Source organism: Eptesicus fuscus, chromosome 15 (assembly GCF_027574615.1).
Source record: "Eptesicus fuscus isolate TK198812 chromosome 15, DD_ASM_mEF_20220401, whole genome shotgun sequence".
Lineage (NCBI taxonomy): Eukaryota > Metazoa > Chordata > Mammalia > Chiroptera > Vespertilionidae > Eptesicus > Eptesicus fuscus.
The window spans coordinates 39282093-39302136 of record NC_072487.1 but is presented as its reverse complement, the minus strand read 5'-3'; the positions used below and the strand labels follow the sequence as shown (position 1 = coordinate 39302136).

Genomic DNA, 20044 nt, shown 5'->3' with positions numbered 1-20044 from the left:
AGGGAGAGAACATTTACATAGTAGGTGTTCAGCCAATGTTGACTTAGTAAAATAATGTTGAAAATGTTCATCCATCTGCCCATCCATCATCCATCCATCATCCTTCCATTTTCTGCTTTATTTCCCAAAGGATTTTAGAAAGCTTAGATTGAGTCTTCATTTAATGATTTTAAAACCGAAGCATTCACAATGGCTTTGAAGTCAAACATTAAACATGCATAATTATTTCCTATACACTTGTGGGGAGAAGTAAAAGGCAAATCTCTTTTTGACATAAGACTTGTAAATATCAATGAAAGCTCAGACACAGTTGCGAAGCAGTCCCCCTCTACTTCCTTCAATGAGTCTGCAGTGCAAAGGTGAGCCACGTGCAAAAACCCAACTTGACCCTCTCAAAGCTCAGGTCAATAAACCACAAAGTAAAGCTAGACTTGGTCCCATAGGAGCAAGGCCCAAGGGTTCACTCTGTCAATTAGAAAGATGCACAACCGAGAAAACAGTTTGCTTGAACTAGAGAGTCTGCGGTTGTGAAAAGGGGAGAAAGATTAAAAAAGAAGGGACAAAGGGAGAGACAATGAATACAGTATGCAAAGTTCCTGCTGGGAGCCAAAGGAACTTTTAAGAGTCCTTGCCTGGAAAAATAGAAAAGGTAATAGTAAACGCTACCATCTCCAGGGACAGACCACATGAGAAAGTCCAGACAAAGAGACTGAGGTAAAAGAGCAGAGGATGTGGAATCTTTCTGGGCAATCACATCCCCTTCATCCGTTTCCCCGACTTGGATTGCAGTTGCGCTCAGAGCCCAGTTTTTGTCGGATTCTTTGACTTGGGCTGCAGGAGGCACATGTTGGAGTCAGCACGGACTGTGCTGGGATAATGGGTCCGACAGGAACAGGGCCCACATGACTGACTAATGGGAAATTCTACCACCTGCAGAGGCGATGCCCATGGACCCTACACTCTGCCCTTCCTAAAACCAGGGATGAGGCTGGAGATTTCTTAAGTGGAAAATAAAATGCAGTTAAATTCTTCTCAGCAGTTAATATTCTGTATACAGAGGTTTGTGGGCTGCTTTGATAATTAATAAAATGATATCAAGGACTGAGAAAAATAGTTTGACATGCTCAGTCCAGTCGCTTCTTTCAATCATGATGGATAAAATGTAAATATTGATGCTGGCAAGGAAAAATTGGGTGTGTAATTACAGGTTAATATTAAGTTGATGATCCCTATTTTCTATTTGTTAATTTCATGAAGAATAGCTTCTTCTCACTTTCTCTTCTATTTCCCCATATAAATGTGTACAACTTTTAAAAAATAAAATTGCTTTGTTTTTAGACTTTGACCCTGATGCTTTTCTTGAAGGAAGGCATATTGGAATTCAAGACTTAAAACCAATTAATAACATTTGTAACTTCATGAATTAAATAACCCTCTTTATGAAATAGAAATGATAATGTGGGATTCAAGTGAAAGGATCGTCCCAGAAATCTTTAAAATAATTGATACAGGGGTATGTTTATGGCAGAGATGGTGGTGCTGGCTTCATGGGTATTTATCACCAAATTCATTAAATTACACACATTAAATATATATAGTTTTTTTGTATGTTAATTAATACCCCAATGAAGAGGTTTAAAAATAATTGATATAGGCAAATATGCTTTGTAATTTTTCAATATTATTTTGTATTAGTTTCAGGTGTACAACATAGTGGGTAAACAGTCATATACCTTACAAAGTGTTCCTCCTGATATTTCCAGTACCCATCTGACAGCATACATAATTATTACAGTGTTATTGACTATATTTCATATGTGTACTTTACAACCCTGTGATGCTTTATCACTTTTGATAAAAATATTTTAAAATATTATTAAAATTGTCTCTCTTCCCTAGAAGTGTAATCTTAAACCCACTTAGGGTTAATCTTAAGTACACTTATAATATGGGCAATTCTAAGAAGAGAGAAATAAAATTTTGAAGGGAAAATGGAATAAAATTAGTGGTAATTTTCAATAGTGTGTGCATAAATCATAGGACCCTGGGGCTGAAACTAACTTCCTTTCTCTATTTCCAAATGGACTGTATCTAAATTCCAGAAGCTGGTTGGGTTCTTTTCTATGGACTTCCACATCCCTCTCCAGTCCTCATCAATCTTCATTGTGATCTATTGAAATAAGTAGGAAAGAAATCCCCCTTAAGGCATTTATAGATAGTTGAGATGCATATGATAAAGTTCTCACTGGTAAATGGAGTTTTAAAGGTGAATCGCATTAGACAGTGGAAAAATTATATTTTGAAGTAATGCTTAAAGATATATATGTGTACACACACACACACACACACACACACACACACACACACACTTCTTACATATTGATCCAAACAGTAAAGCAAAGTTTGGAAACAAGTCATCCAAATTACCTAATTCCACGTAGGGAAAGAGGCGACATCTGGTTATTTCCGTGAGAAATAAGTAAACTGACAAGCAAGGTGACAACTTCTTGTTTATAACTGTAATGTTATAAAATGAGGACCAGCTTGCAACGACTAAAATAGCAAGTGACCTTCTGCAGCTCTGATTTCAACCACTCAGCGGGTTTTCCCACCAAAGGGGCTTATTTTAGCTCTCACTAGACATTTCAGCAGAAGGTGCTCCCGAAGGCTACAGTGTCTCAGACAGCCACGGACTGTGAGGGTGACTGCATTAGAATTCCACATCCTGGGAGTGGGGAACGTTGAGTGTATCTTTAAAAACTGCTGCTTTTAGTGTTATTACCAAGGGCACCCAAGGCCCAACTATAGGTGAGAAAGCTGAGACTCAAGGCTATAGATAGCATTAGAGGGGGTTGCATTGAACTTCCCAATTCTTTCTCCTCCCCCTCTTTTATTTCCCTGATTTTTTAAAATGAGAAATGATGGTTTCTCCTTGGTGAACTATATACCCCTTATTCATTTTTCTCCCCAAAGGTTTTTTTTTTTTTTTTAAACTTGGAAGTATTCTTCCTAAAATACTATACCTCAGCCTCAATCAAAATGATTAATGAATTTTTAATTTTTCACTTGCCTTAAGGATCTAGAGAACCGCTCAATTTTCTGTTTAGTTTATACTACTAGTGTGAAAGTGGAATTCTTAGGGGATTCGCTTTAAATTAATGCCAGGATATCTCTACGGACTTGCTCAAGGCAAATTTTAAGTGCCTGCATTAGGTTTTCAGAATATCAAGATTCCTCAGAATCCACGCTCTGAGGCAGTAACTATAACAACTGGTTAAAAGGTGAACCACTTAACCAAGTGTGCATTTTGCCTTTTTGACAATAGACCACTAGTTTTATAAGTTTTCTATTATTTAGTAGAACAAGTCTACTGGTTACAGTGTAATAGGCAACAAATGTCAGAAAGGACAATGTCAATTTCAAGACCTTTCTGATTTTTCTAATCTCTATTTAGAGATCATTAGTTTTTTAGCACAAATAGAATTGTGCTGTCAGCTTAAGAACACAATTTAAGCTTAAAACAGCCATCTCTTAGTAATCTACATCTTCAATAAAAAAGTAGTCTTTTTAGCATTTAAGTTCCTCAAATTCTTTTAAGAAAGAGTTGGGGACAAAAATAACCTATAACTCATTTGTTGGCTCAGTTTCATGGTCCAACCACTCATAACTCTCTCACCAATGAATTAGGGTAGCTTCTGGTCTTCTTTTCATACAAATTCTATTGCCAATTATTGTATCAGAGAATAAAATAATTGATTTTTACTTTGTGGAGACCTGAGCCAAAGTGTTCTTAGAGTTCTTCAATAGAATATATTAATAAAATATAAGACTATGATATTAACTATAAAAAATAATAATGAAAATGTGATAAAACACAGTTCAATGAAATATAAACATAGAGAAAGACAATGAAAAAATCAGATTAATACAGTTAATAATAATATCTGGACAAAGAATGAATGAATAAGTTAATAAAAAAGTTAATATTTTCTCAAATTTCAGAAAGCTTAGGTAAGAGAATTTAAAAAAATTTTTGCCTTTCATTAGAGTCCCAAATCCTGGGAGTGGGGAAAGTTGAGTGTATCTTTAAATGGGACATAAAGATTCTGAGGAATCTTGATATGTCCCTTCACCACCCTATGGGTTATGCATATATGCATACACATTCTTTCATTGATCTCTTCCCACCCACCCACCCTCCCCCGCCTCTGAGATTCTGCATTTTAAGAGAAGGTGAGAAAGCAGAAAGTAAAGCAGAAAGAAAAACTGAAAGAATCTATATAGCATTTGTGTTTCAGCAGAGTGTATTCAAAGGGAAAAAACATCACAGGCAGCAAAACAAATGAACTAAGAGGGTGGCTTCTTAATAATTTAATAATGAAAAGCTGTTTAGGATCACAAGTGTTTTCATTTTATTGCAATAGTGCATGCCTAATGTTTGAAAAATTACAGTTCCCTTTCTTTAAGCTAGCTAAGAAAATTGAGAAAGAATCTATTATGAAAACATTGCATTTCAAAATCAGCTTTCATAGTAAAAGATCAGCAAAGATCAGCTTACTTCAATGTCCTGGACTTGGTGAGTTGTAAGATGAGGAAGCCAATATGCCCCCATTCAGACTTTTACTTGAGCCCTTTGGAAAATCACTTAACATCTTAAAGTCTTAGTTCCTCTGGATTTGATTTTCCATCTACAGAGGATTTGGCAGCAGAGACATTTTCTAAGGGCTCTATGAAGCATGGCAACTTGAGTGTGAGGGTCTTCCTAGGAATTTCCCTGTTTTGGCTCTTGGAGGAGAGGTCTTATAGTTACAGAGGTTGAGAGTACAGCTCACAGTCCTAAAAGCACTTGAAGAGTCTTGATGGAGCAAATAAAAAGTATATAATCCAGAGCCCATTCAAATCTTGCCCTACTCACTTTCAAAAACCACCTCCACACACTACCCGAAGCACAATTAGTGAGTCACAGAGGATGAAAATCTAATTATGAAAATTGCTCAGGGCCATCATTAGGATTGACCTTTACTATTTGGGTTTTGTTGACATATGGATTGACTGTTAATTTAAACACAAGCAACTCCTCCCCTTCTTTGGAAATTTAGTCAATGTATTTCTGACCTTTAGAAAGAACTAATTCAGAGGAAATATTTGGAGGTAAATTTTATATTTTCTAACATTTGATCTAAAATAAAATTAAAAACTTGATTATCTTAAATAATACATTTAATCAACCAATGTTTTAAAATAAGCATTTTCTAAATAGTCTAGCACAGCATTGTCCTAGAATAAACCTATCTGAAAACCAAATAGCAGTTCTGTAATAGACTTCATAAAATGGTTCAAATTTAAATAGTAAATTCTTTCTCCTCAGTATCGAGGGTATATTTTTAAAGAAAACTTTATAACCTAAAATAAAAATGAAATAAAACAAGTAAACACAAAGTCTTTCTAGTTAGGAACATTTCCAAGAGGTTTCCCCAATTTTGTATCCATCATATAAATAAATCCTATACTGGTTGGTAGAGAGAGCCTGATAAGGCAGTTGTATACTAAGCTAATAACACCAAACTATTATTCCAGAAACCTGGTCATCACTCAACATTTCTGTATTCCATGGCCTATATGGCATTTTAACCCTAGCCAGCTCTTCCCCAAATAGTGCTTGACGCTGAGGCTAAGGCCATATCCAACCTAACAGTGGAAAAGTGACTCAGAGCGTTTTCCGTGACCAGTATCAAAGCTTGCCATGAGTTGAAGTGCTATTCAACAGTGAGGGCTGTTTCAGAGGCTACCTTATAAGCATAAACATTCCCTCCCTCAATAAGTCACAGACCGAACCACATGAAATCTGCTTTCCTCCTCCTTACTGCAGAGTATTTCATATCTACTCTGGCTTTTGAAATTGAGTGTATAAAATGGAATTGGTTTTCCAATAGCTTCTCAAGAGCTCCCCCTCCCCCCAAGCCCCCAGGTAGGTGGATTTTAGAATCTTCTTATGATATTCTGAATTCTGAGCAAAAATTTAATCCCAAACTAGTATCTCTAGAGGAAGTCCACCGATGAAGATCAAATTTGCACAATTTCAACTCAAAATAGAAAAGGTGATTTAGAAGATTTACCTAATCTAGTGAATGCTAGCACATTAGGAAAGCTGTATTATCAGAGGTCTAAGCATGTAGTGACTAATATGTATACAAGTACTATAAACAGGTATGTGTAAGCACTTGAATTAGCACGTACTAGTATGTGTGTATCACATCTTTATATTTGTTTAGAGCTTTGCTGGTCACAAAGTGCTTTTGTCTACATTATGCCTTTTACTCCACTTGTGGGTAAAGACTGCCTGAGCATGACAGTAGGGTTATTACAACATATGGCTAGGTGATTTTTAGATTATCTTTGTGAGGTTATTAAAAGATATCTAGAAAGATATGGACTTGAATGACCTTAGCAAAGAACTATAGGGTTCTTTATCTTGGGATGCTCTAGAATAATTCATGGCCATGAACTGGTGACAAATCAAGTTGATTAGCTCAGTCCCTGTCCTCAGGGAATTCTTAGATAGAGGGCAAGGTACTGGAGAGATATTATTTGGGTGGCAAAGAACAAGGTGGTGCTACAATTTCAGAGAAGTCAAGCAAGTCCCTCTTTAGTGACCAAGATGACCCATGTAAGTCTGGGGCTAAGGCTGGTCCTTAGTAGTCAAGATGTATCTTCATTTTATAGTTTCCCATTTTCTCTTAAAAGGGGTGTGGGAAGGTAATCAGGTTGGAGTGTGCCAGAGAGGACAGGGGGATTTGCCCTGAAGCTGTATATCTGTATAGCAGCTCATTCTTTACACTGATTATACATGAACTTGGGATTTTTTGGGATTGGCCACCACCCTCTCTTTGAGCTGCCTCTGATTGTCCTTGATTCCAGATGTCTTGTTTTATTTTGTTTGTTTTCAGGAGGGTGGTTGGAGAGAAGAGTCTGGTGCACAATTCTGGTTTGATTGTGGTTATTAACGGTATACGTGACAGGGTTTTTCGGCCCCATGGAAAGTGCCACACGTGGTCCTGCTCCTTGGGAGGGAGGTGTGGCTGGCTGCTGTCACGGCGAGTGCTTCAGCCTCATTCAGAATTTCCTGGCTGCCTGCAAATCTCCTCTCCACCACGCTGTCCTTCTCCTTGGAAAGTGGCTGGAACAAAGGGAATATTTGCTCACATGGCCAAAGCTCCCACCAGGACTTGGGAGAACAATAATCCTTCAAAGTCATTTAGTTCAACCACCTTATTTTTCAGATGAAGAGACTGAGCCTCGGAAAGCTAAACTAATTTGGAACGAGTTCATGAGGCTCCTACATGCAGTCAGGACTCTCCATTTCGACGTCCTTTTCCTAAGCTGCCTGCAGAGGTTGGTTGGGCTGAGGGTGGGAGGGGGTTAGATGACTGTGGCAGTTCACAAGATGTCATCCCTCAAAGCAAGAAAGGAAGAACTAAAGACACCGGATTTTCCTTTCCCCACGCTGCTTAATGATTTTTCTCACAGTTTAGTCTACTTTCATTCATTTTAATGACTAACTAGGCAGTTGTTCCTAAATCAAATGCCTATTTATGTTTGATACAGGTGTGATCAGAGAACATAGAAAGTACATAGTTAGAGTTAAATTCTATTCTCCGTGCTATTTCTGAATGAGTAGTTAAATATGTATAGACAGGGAAATGCATATTTATCTAATATACATACAAATATGCACAGACAGATTAAAGCAATCTATAATGATAAAAGTGCAATATGCTAATTAGACCGGATGTCATTCCTGACGTGATTCTGGATGAAGCCGGGGCAGAGCGAAGCCTGGGTCCCGGGTGTCTGCTGGCAGTCAGAGCAAATCCCAAGTCGCAGTGGCTGGAATGAAGCCCAGGTCCCGGGTGCCTGCCGGTGGCCACAGGGAAGCTCGGGTCCCAGGTGCCAGAGGGAAGCCGGTGCCGACAGCAGGGGGAAGGAAGGCCTACTCTTGCACGAATTTCATGCATCGGGCCTCTAGTTATAAAATATTTATCTATAGAAGCGTGTCATTAAAGGTGCTACCTTAAGACCACAGCACCCACTTGGGGTTCTTAATAAGTAACAATTGAAATATCACCAACTTTTATAGAATTCCTCAAAATAAAACAGCACTGGTCTATCTTTATGTTTCTATATATACTTGACAGAATAAAGTAGGGAAGGTTACCCTGGGGGTGAGGTCCTTGATTTCCCAGTTTTGCCCGTTGCTAGGCACCTGCAGCTTTCCATGCTGATAACCTTTTGTACCTGGCCTTTGCTCCAAGCCAGACAGTCCCTTCACCGACTTTCCTCTGCCTGGTATGTTCTTTCCCCAGGTATCTGCATGTATTGCTCCCTCACTTCCTTAAACTCTTTGTTCCAGTATCTGTCCCCCTTCATCTCACCCACTCTTTGCCGGACAAAGACACGCCTTGGTTCTTTGTCATTGCTCCAGATTTAATAGAAGACAAGAGATTCTCAATCATTTTCATAGATTCTTGGGCATAATTAATTTATTAAGTACACTACAGGAAATAGATCACTTTTAGGCCACTCCCCTCTATTTAATTCTCAGCTTCCATTATAGGTGCACTTTTAAATTTCTATTTGTGATGCTTAAAATTCCAGGTTCCATAAATAGAACACAAAAGGAATCTGAAAGTAAATCAATGTTTAAGATTGTATAGGAGAGAGCAATGAATTTACATTTCATTGTCTTTATCTGGAAAGGAAATTACTGACTAGAACAGTAAACTCAGGTGATGTGTGTAAAAGGTGATTTATACCCTTACCATCAGAGCTAACTGGATGTGTTGGTTTTTTTTTCTTCCTGATTTTAAAAGCATGTTGTTTGGCAGTTTTGTTTTGTTAATCTTCACCTGAAAATATTTTTTTTCATTGATTTTGTTTTTTAGAGAGAGTGGAAGGAAGGGGAGAGACAGAAACATTGATATGAGAAAAACACATTGATTGGTTGTCTCCCGTACATGCCTGTTTTGGGATCAAGCCTGCAATCGAGGTACATGCCTTTTAAGGGAATCAAACTTGGGGCCCTTCAGTCCATGACCCAATGCTCTATCCACTAGCTAGGGCATGTTTGGCAGTTTGAATTGTCTTATTGTCTGGTACCTCATAGATACATTGTCAATCATCTCTGAGCTTAAATGAGCTTTTGCTAAGAGTATTAGTTCTGCAGAATCTCCCAAACCATCTGAGGGCCAGAGTTGGGAAGCAAAAACATGAACATCCACTTTCCTTCTCTGCTTGTGTGCTGAGTATCCTTGGGTGCCCCAATGACTGTGAAATTTTACTTCCAGAGATATAACACATCTACTATGTCAGCTTGAAGGAAAATTCCAGCCAAACACAGTTAATACTGCTGCCTAAATATTAAGTTGAAGCTTCCATTGACCCTTCTCTTATTTCATGTCTTTTCCTCCTATGGGATTTTGAGAAACCCCAGGATATAATTTTTGAAATGTTTCATATATTTCTGTCTGCTTACATACATTTTGTTTTCTATTCATTAAATGATGGGAATAAATTATCCTATCTAATAAAGACAGAATATGTAAATTGACCATAACTCTGCAACAAAGATGGTGGCACCCACAGCCAATAAGGAGGGAATATGCAAATTGACATGACAAGGTGAGAGGTGGAAAGGCGGCTCCAGGCTGGAGCGAAGGTGGTGCTGGCAGACAGGGGAAGGAAGGCCTATTCTTGCACGAATCTTCGTGCATCAGGCCTCTAGTTCTAAATAAGAGATGTGGCTCAGAGTAAGCAATAGCCCCCACCCCTCTCACCTCCCGGAGGGTTTGTATCATGCCCAGGACTTATATTATATGATACTGAATTGCAATTATTTATTTTCATGTCTGGATCCTAGACAGTGAGGTCAGGAACCATAGTCTGCTTGCCTTGAGTGTTTGGCACATTTCAAAAATATGCTTTTGAAGGAATGCCTGGCAGTCTAAGGTAGTAGAATAACACCACCTTAGAATTTAGGCTTCACCACCTACTATGTGGTCTAGGAAAATCACTGACTGTTTCTGAACCTTAATTTCTTCATCTGCACCATGGGGTTCACTGCCCAACTGAAGGTACTGGTGAGAGGCTCAAATTGACGAACATGCATAAATGGTCTTTCTCTGTTTTTCTCTCTTTATAAAATACTATTACTAGGTTCCTTAACCTAGAAAGTGTGTAGTTTCTTTGCTGCACTTTTAGAAAGACAAGTTTGGTTTTTCTGGGAGAATATTCCTGACTCTGATAACACTCATATGACTGACTTTTTGGGATCTTCATACTGTTGCTTATATAGCTGCTTTATGTTTTAATTAAAATTTTTTTCAAATTGTAAGACTATAATCTCCGTGGAATAATAAAAAAACAAAACTGGTTTTAAGAAACAACTGCTTTTAAGATGACCCAGTATCAGAATAATGACCTGGCTGTATACATTTCATTGCTCTCTCAGAAACCAGAGGAAGTACATCAGGACTTCTCGTCGCCAGGAGTGATGTAAAACAATTCTTTAGTGTGATACAGCCTTGAATTCACCTAGTGCAATGGGGCTAAAACTTGATTTTGTATTTTGTCTGCACAGGGTTCTCTCCCTGACAGCTTGCCACTAGCCCGATTATACAGATGCTCATTAATCAAATCAAGTCAAAATGTCAGCATGTTCACACTGTGAGCTCCTTTGTAGCACCTAGAAGGTCATCAGGCAGGCAACAAACACCAAACATGTTTTGCGGTGGGAATGCCAATTAGCTTGAGGGGCTCCCTTTGTTGACGGGATAAATATATACTAGTAGTATGATGTTTAAAAGAATGGGTTTTGATGTTACTCAGACCTGGGCTTATGTGCTTACTTTGATTTTGACAAATTTTGTAACTTCTGAGTCTCAATTTTTCATCTGTAAAATGGACATACAAATATGTATATAACAGGCATAATAGGATTGTTATGAGAATTAAATAAAGGACATTGCTCAGCAAGTGCAGATGCTCAATGAAAGGTAATTATATGACCTGTAATAACTAGTAATGTTATTGAGTAATAATGAAATTAATAACATAATATCAATTATATTAATAATAATAAGGCTTATGCATGATAGATTGTCTTAAGAACTTACAAATATTAACTCATTTAATCAACACACACAGGTAGGGACTATTATTTTCCCAGGTTTACAACTGAGACCCAGCGGTTAGATAAATTGCTTACGGGAAAAGGCCCACCGGGCTTTGAACTCAGGCAATCTGACTCCAGAACCAGAGTTCTTAACCACCAATGCTATACCTCTGATGCCTTCTCACTGACACTGTTGTGGACTTAGGTTTTAGTGAAATGAGTGGCAGGTTTTTGCACGGTGAAGGAAAGAATAGCATGTCCAATCACTGTGGCTGGTCATAGGTGCCTACACCCATTGAAGGAGTTTGTGTCCACTAGATGGCATTGCTGTTTTAAATAAATGTGAACCAAGTCAATATTTAGGTTTAAGAGCCTGCTAAATATGGGAGCACTAGCAGGACAATCTAATCGCACCCCTAAATGTCTGATGAAAGAGATCTCCAAAGTTTAAGAATATCTAGAGCTATTCTAAAGACTAATGGTATCTTGAAATAATTAAAAAATATATGCCAGTCCATTTTGGGTATCACTTTCTATGTAAAACATCTGGATGAATTTTGAGATTATCTAGTCCAAAGGCAGCAGTTCCGAGAATAATAAACTGAAGGCCAGAGAGGAAAAGTGACTTGCCTACGGTGACCCAGGCCTGATGGTTTTTGGCTGTATTTCTTTTTCCATACTTCTAGTGATTCTAGGTGACAAGAAAACTATGATTTTTGAATTCTTACAAGACTTTATTTTCTGGGTATGGGGAAGAATGCTGCCCAAGAATTGTGAGTTTTGTTTCATTAGGTTTTGAACATGTGTTCCAAATCAATAGCAGACTCTTGCACTTAGATATTAAGTAGGATAAAAGTGAAAAATGGTGCTGACTCTCTCTCTCTCTCTCTCTCTCTCTCTCTCTCTCTCTCTCTCTCTCTCTCTCTCTCTTTCTCCCATAACATGCTCTCTTGGAAAGATTAAGTGACTTCATTTAAAAAGACTGTCCCTATTTGTTGACAATGCAGTGTGTGAATATTAAATCCACAACAGGTAACAGAGTCATGGATAAGAAAAAGGGCTCTGGAATCAGACTGCCTAGGGTGGAAACTGGCTCTATCACTTAGTAACTGAAGGAATCTGGGAAAATCAGGAGACTTCCCTAAACCTCTGTTTCCTCATCTGTAAAATGGGAATAATATTTGTACTTATAAGATGCTCGTGAAAATGAAGTGGGTGCAAAGTGCCTGTGACATAGTTAAAAAGCAAGGTTAAGGATGACAATAATAACTAATATTTTGTATTATAGCTGATGTTCAGTTTTCTACGTCTCTCAGTGTGTGTCATTTCAGATGTTTTGTCAACAACTTCTTTACTCACTGCCGCATCCTGAATTGCTAAAAGAGAGAATGTTCCGGGTTTTATAACTGTGTAACATTGCTCCTCCCTCCACCAGATGGTGGAAGTAGCCAAGATACATATGGCATGTACTTCATTATGTGTTCACATCAACTTTATTTAAAACACTCGTAGGCTTTAGGCTCCTACAGTGCAGACAGAGAAGGTGCCTGAGCACGTGGCATGCAGCAATATCCGCCAAGCGTTATTAGGCATTTGCTGAGTTCCAAACATTGCTCTGTTTTACAAGTATTAACTCACGTAATTCTTACAACCACCATGTGCTCTACGAACTAATGCTTTTCTCTTTTTAAAGATGAGAAAAAAAAGATGAGTAAACTGGGATTTAGAAACTTGCTCCAGCTCAAATACTAAGCCACAGAGTCAGGGTTGAAACGCAGGTAGCCTGGTTCTTAAACATGCTTGCTCTGCCGTCTGTCAGGGTGGGCTGTGAGGAGGCCTCAGCGGTTTCTGAGCTCCACATTGCTTTCCCCAGTACACTGAGTCCTGGTAGCCACTGTTTGTTTAGCTCTTCTACGCTACTGTTAGCATGCAACTCCAGGAGGGTAATGTGTCAAACCCACATTGGTATTTTTATGGCAATTAGTGAGATCAACTGGTTAAACATTTCATAGACTCCTGAGCTTCACAGGGTCAGACACAGTTGTGACAGGTACGAAGAGAGCATCCTAGGGTAGGACACTCTTGAAGACCACTCCTTAGGACTCAAAGGACATCTGAGCAGGAGGAGGACTGGGTTACTGATCATCACGCTTATGACTAGCCCTCCTCACCAGAGTTAGTTTGTTGCTCTTAGGTTCTGCCACACTCCAGAGTAGACGCTTTCATTGCCAGTAATTCAGATTTTATTCCCATGTAGAATTCTTGAATTCAGATCTGCAAGAGGCTTAGAGGTCTCCTGGTCTACCCTGCTGCCTTTACTAAGAAGGAAGCTGAGGTGCCATTTGCTTCTGTTATCTTAGAGTGAGAGTTGGAGCCCTGTTCATTCTGTTCTTACATACTGTGTCTGGATCCCTTAGTTATTTCATGTGAAATAGCCCTTTGCTGAAATTTCCCTGTTTATAACAATCATATTTTTCTTTCGGTGATGAACCCAAATTTAACAGATAGCATCTGTTCTTTACAGATAGCATCTTTCTATGTATAATTTCTTCCTTTGCTTGGGACAGATTTTTATGGGATAGGAAAACAGCGACAGTTATTAGAAAATATTTTAAAATCAATTACTTTTCTCCCTAGAAGCCATGAATGCAAGCAATTCAACAAACTGAGAAAATGACCCTAGAGATAGGACCAAGGCACCTTCAAAGCAGAATTTCCAAAAATGAGGGGGGAGACTCCCACTTACCGATTTCAGTCATTGTTATCCCTGGTGCTAGCTGCCCGTTGTTGAAAGAGCTATAGGTAAACAAGTTGGACACGGATGTGAGGTCATAGATGGGTTCTTGCTTTATCTGTTTGATCCCAGTCATGTCAAGTCCTGACTGATCGGGGGACGGCTGGCCGGAATCCACGCTGTAGTAACCCTCGGATTTGGGCAGGTCAATGACATGTCCATTGGCATAAGTGCCGCCGGCCTCGTTGTTCAGGTTGCTGAGGCTGTTGCTGATGCTGCTGCTGTACACCCTGGCGAGGGCTTCCGCCTCCCCGCTCTGCTGCTGCCGCTGCTCCTGCAGCCGCTGCTGGTGCTTCTGCACCTCGGCATACAGGCTGTCCCTCTGCTTCTTGGACATCCTCCCAAACTTCACAGCTGGGTCGGAGAGAGAAGCAGAGAACAGCGCGTGCGGTTATCATTCTCGCTAACCACCTCAAGTCCAACGGGTCATGGATGGCTGTCCCCTCAATAGCAAATGCATGGACTCCTAGCACCATAGCCCAAGAGCCCATTCACTTGCACTCCGTATTTGGGAAAAGTTATATTCATGGGTGTCCTTACTGGTTTATGTGCATGGGGAGAATTAAATCTAAGCTAGGCAGCAATGTGAAAACTTATGTATTTCTTATTGCCGTGAAGTTAGAAAGCATATTTTCTTGTTCTTTTTTACTTGTGGGGGAAAAAAAATCATAAATAATACAAACTACCAAATAGTACCTGCTATGAAGATGTCAACCTAAACTCATTGTTAACTTCCTCTCTTAAGCATTAGGATTATTAGATTGTTGACTAGGACCTTATAATTTCACTATTTTCTAGTGTGTTGGGTAAAGAACAAGAATGTGGGGCAGGGTGATAAACATAGTTTTAAGTAAACCACATAATTTGCCTTCAGTTGGCTTTTGGGGTCAAATGAAATGGATCTTTGGAAGAAGTTTGTGCATTCAGTGGCCAGCAAGAGATCCAACAGTAACCCCTCCTCTCTCATTCCACAGTCCCCTCCCGAGTTTTGTATTGCCCATCTCTTCTGCCAAAAGCCTTAGCCATTCGGAGGAAAGAGGAGGAAGAGGCTCTGGAAGTGGTCATAGAGTGATATGAGGATGCTTTCATCTGAATGCATTGTTTCTTTTTAAAAAATATATTTTTATTGATTTCAGGGAGGAAGGGAGAGAGAGAGAAAGAAACATCAATGATGAGAGAATCATTGATTGGCTGCCTCCTGCATGCCCCACACTGGGGATCAAGCCCACAACCCAGGCATGTGCCCTGACTGGGAATCAAACCGTGACCTCCAGGTTCATAGGTCAACACTCCACCACTGAGCCACGCTGGCTGGGCTGAATGCATTGTTTCATAATTTACAGAGCTTAATCTCCTGAACTGTCACAGGTAGTGATGTTTTCCTCACCAGCTGTCAGCTCCCACTTTAGGCTGTGAACATCCTGAGTCCAGGGGCTCCCTTGTCTGAATCATCCGGCTGTATGTCGTTCAACTCATGTTAACAGTGGGAACTGTGACAAACTTGGAGGCTCCTCTCTGAGCCTCTGTTTTCCTTTGGGACAGCGTTCCCGTCACCTGATGGTGTTGGGAGCTCAGAGAATGTAGAAAGAATCAAGTGGAGGCAAGAAACTGGTTCAACCCCTGATTCGGTCATTAGGGTTGATGAGCATAACTTCTGAGAATAACTAAACAGGGACGTGCTTAAGAACTAACTCCAGCCCGGCGTGAAGGGCCTGCGGAAGAGGTCCCTGCTGTGCAGGAGCTGCCACTCATCCCCCACAGTGCTTCAGTTCGTTTTCTCCGTCTGCTGGTTACAGAGCTACCGAACTTTATCTCCACATCAGCTGTTCAGAACAGAGACCACGTTCCCCAACCTCTGTCACTGCCGAGTGTGACTAGGAGATTAAGTTCTGAGTAACTGTGTACTCTTTCCGGTGACAAGCATGTAATTTTCCTCCTGCCTGCCTGCAGGACTGTGGATGTGAGGGGTGGACTTGAAGCAGCCCAGACTCTTCCTATGTCTCTTTAATCCTATGTTTTTGCTTTCCGATGCTGCCTAAGTTGGAAAACATAGTAGCAATTATCCAGTAATTTTTTCTGAATGAAGAAAATTAATCTGGTTAATTCAGACCAAATTCCTCTTTCCAGCTCAACTGTCATTTCTGTAGGGTCTAGAATCATTTAGATAATTGTATTTAACTTTGTTTGTAGAGACACTGTCTTTATTAGACTCTGCTTCTCAAAGACAAATTTATTTGCTTACTAATTGTTGTGATATTTGTAGTTTGTCCATGGACAGAATTCTAGAGTGACTTTTAGGGAAAGTGTTCTCTGTACCTTTATATAATATCTTTATACATCACTTACTACATATAATTCTCTAGTGAGAAAAATTATTTTGTATAAGATAAAAATAAATCATGACACATTTGGATTCAGAGAGAACCGTTTTCCCCCAGGAAAGTAATGTGACATGCTTCTTTATTTGCTGAGCCTCTGCTTGTTGCCTTCATGTAGGCTTCGGACAGCTCTTTGTTACAGAGCTTTGGTGGTGAATCCCAACTTTGTATCTATTGCTATAGATCAAGTTTTTGTTCTGGTTCGAGTATGTTTACTTTCTCACTTTAGTAGAATAGTTTTGCATTTGTTCACTTAAAATTCATAGGGAGAAAAAATTGGATAATGAGAAGCTTTTTTAACATGAAGGTAGAAATGCAGTGTCTCTTTTTAAACTCCTTTCCATTCAATCCTTGTTTTAGATTTCTACACACTGTATTTAGGTGAATTATACATTGTGGTTGATTGAATTTATTAACGACCCTGATTTTTCTTACCTACTTCCATTTCTTCCCCGTGTAAATTTACAGGGCCCTTTTATCTGTGTAGGCATTCTTATTCGGGGTCATGTGGCCTGCTCTGGCCAATGGGATATCGACATATGTGATACAAATAGAGGCTTCCAAAATGCTTATGTGATTGAGTGTCTCACCATGAAAAGGACAGGCCTCACCTAGCTTGCTGGAGGATAAGATATGTGAGGTAGAGTCGAGTCACCTCAGTTATCCCAGACAAAGCTATCTATAATCAATAGAGGCACAGACTAACTTGTAGCTGATAGAAGATGAATGAATGAGCTCAGTCAAGACCCCATATTTAACAATTTTAGGTTCAGAATTCTGCTTTTGATCTCAAAATCAAAGCTAACAGTGTCAAATAAGTATGCAGTCAAGACCTGTGCCCTGGTGAACATCTGAAAACTCAGTGATGAATAATTATGCCCTTTCCAGGAAATTAACTTATCAGGTCACTGAGCAAGCTGAAATATTTTCAGAGAGGCAACTTAAAGCCCTACTACCTTTTGGAATTATCAGGCTTCATCCTAAATTGTGGACTTTACTGACAATTGCTATAGTACTACTTTAGGATGAATTTCCCATTTATTTCAGAAATACTCATGAGCCAGTGTTTCAGTTTTATGCCCCTTCCTATAATAAATGTAGTGACATATTTGGGGAAAATTACAGTAAATGGCAAAAGTAAATCCACTGAACTTTCCTAACATATAAATAATTCCTTGTCACTCTTTGTCAATACATTTGTTGTATCCATAGGCCTATTTCAACAAAGGCTGTATTACTATTATAGTTTCAAATATTAGCATTCTTCTCACCACTAACCATTAATCAGAATGGCACATATTTTGAGTGTTTGCCCCTCTCAAACTGGAATTATTCTGCTAATGAGATTCACTTGAGTATAGAGGCAGTCTCTTGTTAAACCTCTAGCTCTCAAAGAAACTAGCACAATTCTGTATACATTGCAAGTGCTTCATAAATATTCAGTGATGATGGTATTTGCTCATGATAAGCTCTTAACCCTCATGTTGATCCCACACTAGCAAAGAACCATTTTCGCAAAATATCGGAAATCTTTTCATATTTATTTGGATTGTGGGATTCTAAATGGAATGAAAGTTTCTAGAGTAACAATGAAATAAAGTTATTGCTTCTTCAAAGACATCTACTTACTGCCTTGTAGGACAGCTTCTAGTTTTTCATAGAGGAATGTCATTAAGGAGGACACATACTTAATTACTGCAAGATGGGTGTCATGTTTTCTCTTTGGAGCTCAGTATCTTCCTACTGATGCAAACATTTTTCTATTTTCTGTTTGTTTGTTTACCAGTATAGTAGTACAATTGGAAACATTGAAGATTTCTGCAACTATCATTATTTTAAGGGTCCAGTTAAAAAGCAATAAAATGGTAGAGAAGATGCAGTGGGCATATACATGCTATTAATTCACACACACATATAAATGCATACTTCCACCTTAAAATTTTACTAAATAAATCTTGAAAACCACTTAACCTCAATCTCCCATTTTTCTTCACTTTAGTATGTAGAACTACACAGTGCTGAAAGTTTACCCTAGGAGTATACCTATGAGGTTAACAAGTCTAGAAAAACAAATAAACAAAAAAATCAGGTAATAAATAGAAAAATTTTGGAAACTTACAGTTCTGCATCTTTGGAAGCTTACCTGTAAACTAAAGGGCTCAAGGTCAGATTCTTTTTCTTCTTTTCATTTTTTGATCAAATTTATCTCATATGTGTACTTTTGTGTAAGACAAGTTTAGGTGGGTTGAAAATTAGAGAAAATGTAAACAAAATTTCAAGATATAATGGGTTGGAGAATGCAAGCTAAGAAGTAAGCAGTTTGTATGCTTAGATATCAAGACCTATGTGGAGTTGAATTTATCCAAATGACTAAAAGGCCCACATTTAATTTAATAATTCATAAAATCCCTTTATACCAAGGTACAATACATGCCAATTATCCATTTAAAAAATAATTTGGAAGTATTTATTTTTTTTCTTTTGAGGGGGTTGGGTCTTCACCACCTTGAACTGCATTAGAGGCAGTGTGACCAGGGGCACAGAATCTACAGTGCTTCATATAAAGAGGATAAATATCAGGGCACTGTGTCTCAGGCTCTGGGTAAAAAAGAGAATGCCATGGTTCATTAAACAAACATCTAGGTGGCTGCTTTTAAGCATACACTGACGATACAGTGGGAACAAGACAGAAATGGCCCCAAGACTCAGGACTGCTCACAATCTGATAGCAGTGCTGTGGTCTATGCCAGTGGGAAAATAATTAGTTTAGATGAATGCTTAAAAATGGAAGAAAAGCTAGATGGAATTTTTTTTGTTTGAATTTATTTGTCCTCTTTCATTAATCTAAGTTCAGCTGTTGAGTCAAGCCACCCAGTTGGGTTGGGCATGAAGGTGGAGTGCACACTTGAGTCATATTCTGAGAAGGACACTACCTACACAACCCTTCTAAGACCTGGACTGCTGCTCTGGCATTTGGGATTTTCATCATGGCTCAGGATAGTCTACATCCTTATCTGAGGAGCTGTGACGGGCCAATGAGCTTCTGGGCTTCCTGTAGAAACATGTTCTGTTCCTTAGCATCTCCACATATTAAGCAACCTGTGCACCAGTAAGACTTACCCAGCAACCAAATGGTTCTATTTTCCTAGGACTTCCCAGTTTTAGCTCTGAAAATCTCATGTTCTAGGAAACCAACCCCTCATTTACAGCAAACCTAGACAGGTGGTCACCTTCAATCTATGACCAGCTGGCTTTCACCCCACTTAGTTAGCACAGGTTGCTCCAAAAGCTACAATAAAGCCTTTCCTTTCTTCCTATTTCATAGGCAGTACTATATTTTTGTATGTTCTTACTTTTCCTTTTAATGCACTACCAGCACATGCTTTTTTCCTTCTTATTTCCAATTCCCTTTGTCTAGAATTCTCCCAGTGGCTTAAATAGATTCCAGGAAAGACTTCATTTGAAAGCCTTTATGTAAGAAATAGGAAGGCAATGCCTTACCATCTCTTGACATTCCTAGGGCAAGACACTTCTGCAGTCGGCAGTGTTGGCAACGGTTTCTGTTGGTTCTGTCAATTAAACAGTTTCTCTGCCTTGGGCAGGAGTAAGAGGCATTGTTCTGCTGGCTCCTCCTAAAGAATCCCTAGAGGGGAGAAAACGAATGGGAGGGAGATAGAGACATAAGAATGGGAACAGAGACTA

The 20044-nt window shown here is 39.1% G+C and overlaps 1 protein-coding gene across 1 annotated transcript in view; it reads right to left on the bottom strand.

Annotated features, from left to right (window-relative positions):
• RORB (RAR related orphan receptor B) overlaps nt 1–20044 on the bottom strand; it is a 154957-nt gene that overhangs the window by 24043 nt on the left and 110870 nt on the right. Inside the window, exons 5-6 of the mRNA XM_054727660.1 lie at nt 19844–19985; nt 13917–14318 (exon numbers count right to left, since the gene is read on the bottom strand). Of these exons, the coding sequence (XP_054583635.1) occupies nt 13917–14318; nt 19844–19985 (544 nt within the window). The remainder of the gene's footprint in view (nt 1–13916; nt 14319–19843; nt 19986–20044) is intronic.